At 24.6% G+C, this 9,256-nt stretch overlaps 1 protein-coding gene across 1 annotated transcript; it reads right to left on the reverse strand.

The window, feature by feature from the left end:
* Positions 1–7,583: 7,583 nt before the first annotated feature.
* LOC145832548 (serpin B6-like) lies at positions 7,584–8,831 on the reverse strand. The gene has a single exon (XM_082939863.1). It carries the CDS (start codon positions 8,829–8,831, stop codon positions 7,584–7,586), a length of 1,248 nt encoding a protein of 415 aa, XP_082795989.1.
* Positions 8,832–9,256: the final 425 nt, after the last annotated feature.

Here is a 9,256-nt window from a genome sequence, read left to right on the forward strand (position 1 = left end):
AAAATTATTTTATTATTTCAGAAATAGTGGTGTTGTGTTGATTTTTTAACCGTAACAACTTATAATTGTTTAACAAAATCTTATCACTTATGCTGAGAAATTTTTGTTCAATTTACACAAAAATTACTATTTGTCTATGTGAATGTCAACAGACTCAGTTACTATTAAACATTTTTTTTTACAAGTGTTTAAACAGCTTTATTATATTGCTTGGAAACCAACTTGAAGCTTTATCATAGGCTTGAAATAAATAAAGTTCATTACATGATTGTTACTCTTTGAAGCAATGATTGTAAAAGTATAGTAACTTCCATCTTTATCAGATTGATTAAATACAAACTATTTATAGTTTTTGACAGTATACTAACTTATTTTTTCAAAATAAGTAAATCAAAAATCCTTGGTTTAGTACAGGGGTCGGCAAAAACTGCAGCCCACGGGCCAAATCAAAATGTTATTCAATTAGTTTAATATACTAATATTCTCAAAAATAAAATTAAAATTTTTGTGTTAAATTTAAAAGATATTATATCGCCTTAACTCTTTTTGTTCAAATAAATTATTTTTAAATATGTTATTTAAAGCACATAAAAAAACGTTCCATTTTGACCTGCTGCCCCCTGGTTCAGTATGATATAAAAAAATAATTGATTTATTGAAACACTTCAAACAATTTAACTTTTAAGTGTTAATTGGTTTAAACTTAATTTCTTTTTCATAATATTTCTAAAAATTCTTTTAAGAATAAAAATATTCTTTAGTAGACAATAAAAAGACAATCATGGCTTTAAAGTTATAGCATTCTGATAAATTTAGATTATAGATAAATATGTGTGTACATTTTGTAAACATATACATTTAAAATACACATTTTAAAAATTTCATGAAAGTAGAATACATTTGAGTAGTAATTTGAAGTCAAAATTAAAGCAATGATCAAGATCGGTTCATTATGAAGACAATTATGAGCTTTGTGTGACCTAGGGTTGCCTAAGGTTTTTGAGAAAATTTCTTCCAGGTTTTCTGAATATTTTAGGTCTTTTAAAAGAATAAAATTTTAATATTTAAACCCTTTTACTTCACAATGTTAAGCAATTATATCAATTAAAATAAAAGCAATTTAGTATTTAGATGTTAATATCTCAATTAAATTAATTTAATTCTATCTATATATTTATATAACTTGTTTTATTCAATGTGTATTATTTTAGGTGCCAACAAAAACAAAATTTGATCAACTTTAGATGGTTTACCTTGACTTATAAATATAATTTCAGCTTGATAATGGTGCAACATCATCCTAGTAATTATCAAAAATTAATAAAGTTAGTAAAAATTATTATCTATATTAAAAATTTTCTGTGTCAAAACGCAATTTCATTACTTGTTGAGATGTTTAAAACTACAGGTTTTGGTTCTGTTTCTCATTTTCTAGGTTTTTTAATCTAAATTGTAAAATTACAGGATTCCAGGTTTTTTGGCCTGGTGACATTAAATTCAATTTTAAAAGCTCAATTTAAAAGAATACCAAGTAATTACCTTTAACAGCAAAAACTTCTAGTATACTTCATGTATTTTTTAACAACTTTATGCTACAAAAAAAATTAATTACTTTTAAATTGCAAAAATAAAAATATATACTTAGTTTATAACAATGATTCTGTAAATGAACATCAACATAAATTAATTTTCTTATTAAAGCACCTCATTTTAACAGTTTTAACAATGATTCTATTTCTCATAAAATACATGATAATTGGCTTTCGTAGGTTTAAATTAATGTTAAAAGCTTGAGTTTTTAAAGGTATGAGAGTAAAAACTGTTTACATTTTTGTATTTTATTTAAAAAGAAAGCTTCATTAAAAACCAGCTTCTTAAAACAAAACCTTAACCAGGTAACCAAATATAGCTTAAAAAAAGTTGTTCTCATACCTTAGCTAATTGTATTAACTAAAAATCTCATTAAATTTCATTTATTTCATCATAAAAAGTCTGGCAACTAGAATAGTGGCTTGATGCTCATTTTGAAAAGTAAGTTATTTGAGGTTTCTGAATGTTTAATTATTAAAAAGCATGATTGCATACATGTGAGGTTTTGCACATAAATCTTCACATTTATATACAGTTTTTAAGTTTGTTTTTTTTATAACCAGGTCCACATTTAATGTTGCAATTAAAATCATATCTTATATAAGACAGCACCGTTTGATTCCATTAAAAAAAGATTAAATTATTGATTTAAAGCTAAAAAAAAAATTTATACTATGAAGATACTTTATGCTAGACATTTATGTTAACTTTTAAGTTAGTAACTATTTAGAGACCATTTTAAATTAGATCAGTTATTAGATTTTTAGCCTTTTTATTTTTTAAAGTCACAAAAAATTTAAAACAAGTTCCTAATAAATTTAATTTGGCGTACTTTTGAAAGTTGTTTATTTTTAAAAAAAAATTTAAATCATTTTAAATGAGTATCAAAAAGTTCACTATCTAAAGTTTTCTACTGTGTTATATAATTAAAAACTAGTACAATTAAATGATAAACAGCATTAAGATATATATTGAAAAAGAAAAATTTTGCTCTTTTAACCTGATCACGAGAAAAACCGTTTAGTGAAAAAACCATTCAGATAAAGGCACTTTATTTTTGTAATCAAACATAACAGGGGCGTGTCTAGACTTTTTTCAGTGGTGTATCGCTACTTGTATTTTTAAACAAAGTATTTTCTGTCGAAGCTTTAATAATCACTTTAGAAGTTTTCATGAGTGTCTACTAAAAACCTACATAACTGTTTTAAATACTAGTAAAACTAAATGCAAAATCTTGGTAGTTTATTTATACAGTTCCTGAAATTTTAGTAAAACCTAGGTCATTTATTGCTGAAAATGTGAAAATTTTACCTTACAATGTAAAACTAAACAACGAAAATATTTATAAATTATAAAATTAATACGAGAAGTAATCAATTTTAGTAACTAGCTTGTCTTAACATTTTAAAAAAAGATTTAATGATATGTAAATAAATTGATAATTCAAACAATTCCAATTAAAATAGTTTAGTTGAGCATCAAATAATAATCAAATACTAGTTATGTTTTTGAAACAAAGTATAAGCAAAATTTTAATCATATACAAAAGTTAAAAATGAAACCTTTTAAAATGTATTAACATTAGATATTAGTTTTTTTGGACGATTTTGATTAGCTTATTTTGTATAAAAGTTTAATTTTTCATTTGTGCAACTTTTGCAATTTTAACAATTTTATGCAGTTTTTACTTTTTTTCAACATAAAGATTTACAAAACTACGTCATATTAGTTCAACATTATTCAAAAGTTTAGCAAAAAAGCGCAACTAAATCTACTTAACTATATAAAGTTTCCAATAAGTTAATGTTTTTTTTTGAACAATCTTAGCTTTTTTTCCTAATGCTTCTTTTTTTTTTCAGGGGGTGCACTGGAAACAGGAAACCAATCAAAACACGTCCCTGTTACATAAAGTATAAAACAATTGAAACTAAATATCAAGCATAAGAATAGGCAGGGATTGTGATAAAGTAATTTAACTGGAATAACTTATAATTTTAGTGCATTTTTTTTTTAATTTGTAAATAAAAACCATCACCGTTTCAAAAACTATTTAAAACTTAAAAACAAGATATAAAACTAACATCCAAGCAGTTTTGTTAAATTCTAAGCAAGGCAATATTTTTAAATGTTAATTATTTTACCTATACTTCGTCGAAATAAGTTTCAATCAACTTAAAAAACTCAAAACCATCGGAAGATTTTGCTTGGCATTTGTACATTTATACGGATTGTACCCTGTAGATGCATTTTCTTAAAAATTAGCTTTAAAGTTATAAGTGTCGCTCAAAACAACTTAAAATAGTTTAAATTGAACTTATAAACCACAAAAAAATGTTTTAAATAAATTAAATTCTGTAAATTTATTCTGGGTGCCAATTTACAGTTTTACACTTCTGTTTTTGATATTCACTTAAAAATACGAAAAAACTATAAACTTGAGCTTTTTTTTTAATCTCACATTTATACAAAATTCATAACTGTTAGGCTTATAGCTGTACTTGTATCTGAAATATTTTTAATTTTTAATCAGTATATAGAGGTTTTTCCGAAGTAAAAACTTTTTTTTGAGTTATAATGAATTTCATAGCAATATTTAATGTGTTAACATAAATCTAGTATCATTCTTAATATCAAGCATGTGCTTTTTACTATGTATGTGTATTTTAAAGTAATTCTTTATTTTACTACACAAAACAATTGCAACATAGCTTTATTTAGTAAATTATTAGCTTCACACCTCTGGATAATTATTTTTATAGTTTTCCATTCAGTCTCTTGGATATTTTTTTTTTTAAACTAGAACATATTAACTTTAAATTTAATTCAGCCCGCTCGGTAACATCTCAAAAGCGGTTTCTCGACACTATATCTGTCTGGTGAGTCCTAATAAGGACTAAACCGGTAGTAGGTTGTCTTAAGTACTGTTGTTGATGGTCACGTGGTAAAGTTCATCATTTATTATTGAGTGCGCGAAGCATCTCAACTTTCTTAAAGATGGCCGTAATAAGTACCGGTTAAAACTAATCAAACTAACAAGACTAAAATTTTACAATGCCAATAACATTGTAAAGGTTTTGTTACTCTTTTGCTTATACCAAAAAACTATGCATTAAACGTAAAAAAAAATTTATAAGTAAACCCTGTTTCAAAAATAAACAAACCAATCCCTTTAAAATTTATTTTTTCAAATGTACCACATAGTTATTTGTCTTACCTAAAAAAGATTGCTCAATTTAATGAAATGTAAATAATTTATTGAGTTTACTATTGTAGTTTACTTCAAGAAGTCACAAATTTTTAGTCACACAAACCGGATGGTAAATCAGATATTTAGTTTGCACACCTATCTTAAAGTTATACTACTAAATTTATATGCAAGGTTAACTTTATAAAAATAGCATAACATTGGTTTCATTTCTGATAACATACTTTTTACATTTTTTTATCAAAAAAGTTAATACTCAAAGTAAATTTAATTACAACATTACAATAAAACTGCTTTTGGTAATTATTTGGGTATTTTTAATAGACTTTACTTTGAATTTAGTTTTTTTTTTGTTAATATCAAAAAATATGGCTTTAACATTCACCATTGCATCCATTAATTAGAATATTTTTAATCTAGAATAAAAATTGTCAACAAAAAATAATGTAAATTAACCGTAGTTGACTAATAAATGATTATATAAAAATTTTCAAAAAATTAAGCTGTAAAAGTTTTCTGAGACCAAGTTTAAAATAAAAGTAGGTTTTTATTTAGTACATCATAACAAATAAATTTTTAATTTTTGTATTTATTCAGTTTTGCTAAACCCTTGTCGTGTTTTAACTAGTACATTATTGTAAGCTTGTTATTATACATGGTAAACTGAAAATACGAAAACTTTATGGTTTATTAATCAAATCAAGTTCTTTAACTAGAATATTTTTAAATTAATTTGTTTAAAATTGAAACACAATGGCTTATCTTCTTAAAATAAAAAGTAATATAAAGGTATAGTGTTTTAATTTAAGTCGTCTTATAAAATTAAATTACAATGTAAAACTCATATAAGTTTCTTAAACATTCGACAGCCAAGTTACTGATAGCAGTTGCTCAAGTATATATTTCAAGAATGTCCATAATTATTTACAGCGTAATACTTCATACGTTTTATACAATAATTTTTATAATTTTAAAGTTTAATAAAATCCATAGTAGCAAAACTAATATGTAAGCTAAAAAAATCACGATAATCTTACTTCACAACATTTAAAGAATAATTTTCTGTTTAGTAATTAGTTACAGTGACGTAACTTAAACCTGTTTACTTTGCACTACATGGGAGCGGTATAATTTTTATAGAGTTTTTTTTAACGTATATTTTTTTGTATAAAAGATATTTTACACTTCGATAACTCTTTATATTACTATAATTTAATACCTTACTACTAATAAAATTATATTTTCCTAAAGTATAAAATAATGTAGTACAACCAACTTGAGTTAAACAAGTTCATTACATGATGTTTTTCTTAAAAACAGTTATGCTTATATAATAAATACATTACCTTAATCAAATTGATAAGAAATAGACAATTTATTGTTTTCAGCAGTATGTTAATTAATTTTGTTAAACTAAATAAAACACAACTACTTTGTCAAGTATGATATAAAAATTTGAAACTATTTTATGAAAAATTTTATTAATTCATAAAAAAGTTAATATCAAAATGAAATTGGTTAAAATATTTATAATAAGTCTCTTTCTTATGATTGAAGGTATTCTAAATAAACAACAAAATGACAATCATGTCTATTGTGCGGGTGGCAGGTTTTCTTAAGATTTTTGAGGTTTTCTGAATTTCTTTCCAGATTAGTACATATCAGTACAAGTATTAAAGTAATTGAAATATGCTTAAATACTGATTAAATTGTGTTTTGTAATTAACAAAATTATGAATGATACAAATAATATTGGATTAGATATATTTTTTGTACTTATTCAAAAACTCAACATTTTAGATTTTAAGTTGTTAAATATTAGACTTTTCAGGATTAAAAGAACTTTGGCAAATCTATGGTTGAATCTGATTAGTTTTAAATATAGAAACCTGTTTTTGTGTTTATATTGTGTGACATTAAACCTTTTTTTTCAAAAGCCATTAAGAAAGAGTAACTACATACTGAAAATTATGGCAACAATTATTGATCTGTTTCAGTTTTAATTTTTTGATTTTATAAATTATTACAATACTTAGATGCTGTTGATGTATAGTACAGGATATACAAACTAGCTACAAAATCAAATATATTTAAACTAAGTTAAAATATGACTCTGCTTATTACTCTAAAATTAAGTAGTATAATTTTATTTTATAAACAACTAATTGACAAATTGCTAACATTAAAACTTAATATATCATATTAATTTAACATTTTAATAGTATTTTCAAAAAGCCTTGATTTATCACTGCTTTTACAAAATGTAGTCAACTAAACTTGTGAATAAGCTTAAATAATATAAATTGTACAATAATTGGTAGAGTTTTAATGTAACTGGACTTTCTACAAGCTTCAATAAAATAGCAGGAATTTGACTCAAATTTTTTTAACGGTCAACCTAATTATTGTAATTGAGAAACAATGTAAAAACATAACCACAACTAAAAACTACTTGTACAATGTATTAACATAACTTAATGTTAAATAAAATCTAATTTCTCATGGTTTAATTTATTTAACAAATGTTCAACTTAAAGGGTTTATTACTAAAAGTCAACTCAAAAATAATTAAACAGAGGGCAGTTATTTTATAACTGAACAAAAGCCATATTTTACAGAAAAAGCAACATAAGATTTTATACACTTGGATTATTCAAAAATGATGACAACCTTTAATAAAATATGGCAAACAAAAAGTTTCAAAACTTAGTAATTTTAAAAGACCTACTAATAGATCAAAGTATACCATGATTAGCCATAACATTTCCAAGCTTCAGTTTTGTTGTTTTCAAAGTGAATTTATTTTTCCCATAAAAAGTGTTTGCTGTTTGTGCTGAATAAACACCATGAACGGATGATCAACTATAAATGGATGATATACATCATCATTATCACAATAAGGTTTACACTCCAAACCAGTTGCTGCAGCAGCTATAGTTCCCTTTTCATTGACTTCAATAAAAGCTTTATGAACGGCTTTAGATACACATAATGGATCAGAAGACATTTCACTGAAATTTGCAGAATTTCTATTAAAAGCATCTGTAATTCCAAGCAAATTAAATATTTCGTTTAGTTTAATTTCATATTCAAGTTTGAACTTTGGAATTTTCAAATCTAAATCTCTGCTTCTGAAACACTGTTCATGTGTGAGGCTTTTAATTGTTTCAGCATCTAGACTTTTGGCAACTTCATCAAGACCAAATCTTTCATCTGGTAAAATAATAAGCATGTAAAAGTCAGCAGGTAACATATGATTGTGTGGCTTGTATAAAAGTTTGACACACTGAAATTTCCTTTCACTATCATGTTTCCAACTAAAATATTCTTCTGCACACATCATTTCGACAACTGAAACTGAATTGTTTGAACAATTAAAATTTCCATTTACAGTTTTGTCACTTATAAATCTTCTAACCCAGTCACCTTCAAAATAAATGCAACTGACTAAAATACATGCAGTTTGCGGATCTATGCTTTTGAATAAATCTTTTATTTTTTCATTTGTTTTCGTTTCCACCCATTTGTTAATAAAATTTTTAGATTTCTCTGTTTCATTCTCAAAGTCCAAATCATTCACTTCACAATCAAAAGCACTTTTCATTTCCTTAAGATATTTTTCTAACAAGTTGAAAGATTTGGCTGGAAATACAGAATTTGCAAGCTTTATACTTTTGATAGTTTTCCCTGAAGCAAACTTCAGCATGTCATAGAGGTTTTTGAGATCATGCAAAAAACCTTCATTTTTAACAAACCCTAATGCTTTTTCAATTTGTTGTTTTGTACAGCCATCAGATCCTATGAGTAGCATTGAAAGAGCAGTTGAAATACTCAGTGGTGAAAAGAAAATGTTTTTGTGTTCCTCTGAAATTTCGCATATACTTTGAAAGAGATCTTGATTAAAAATAGATAAATCTATACTACTGTGATTGTTTAGGTTGTACAATTCCATATCTCTTTTATAATTTGAGCGATCCAATTCACATTGTTTTTCGTAATTTAATTCTTCTAATAGAAGTTTTTCAATTGAGTCCATTTTTAATTTCTATAGCCTATCCTGTAAAATTAAAGTATTAAATTTTAAAACTATAGTCGTGCTTTAATAAACATTATGAAGGTCTGGTTTACTTTTCAAACTACAGGGGCTCTTTTTTTTACAAAACATTTTTGGTTTAATTTATATAAATCTTTATATAAGCAATGTTAACCTAGTAAATAATACTTTTTTAATAAAAATTATTATTTACGTTTTTAGTAGAGCATACCTTTCTTTATAAAGACAATTGAGATATAAAAATTATAGTTTTTAACCTATTTTCAAACAAGTAGAATCATCTTTGTTTTTTATATTGTATGTAAACAAATTTATTTAAGACCATAGGGGAATTAAAATATATTTTTGACAAATTTATCTGATTTTATAGAGGTTTTTCAAAGCTTCAAGATGCTATTTATTGTTTT

This window comes from Thalia democratica, chromosome 3 (genome assembly GCF_965202585.1).
Source record: "Thalia democratica chromosome 3, ktThaDemo2.hap1.1, whole genome shotgun sequence".
Lineage (NCBI taxonomy): Eukaryota > Metazoa > Chordata > Thaliacea > Salpida > Salpidae > Thalia > Thalia democratica.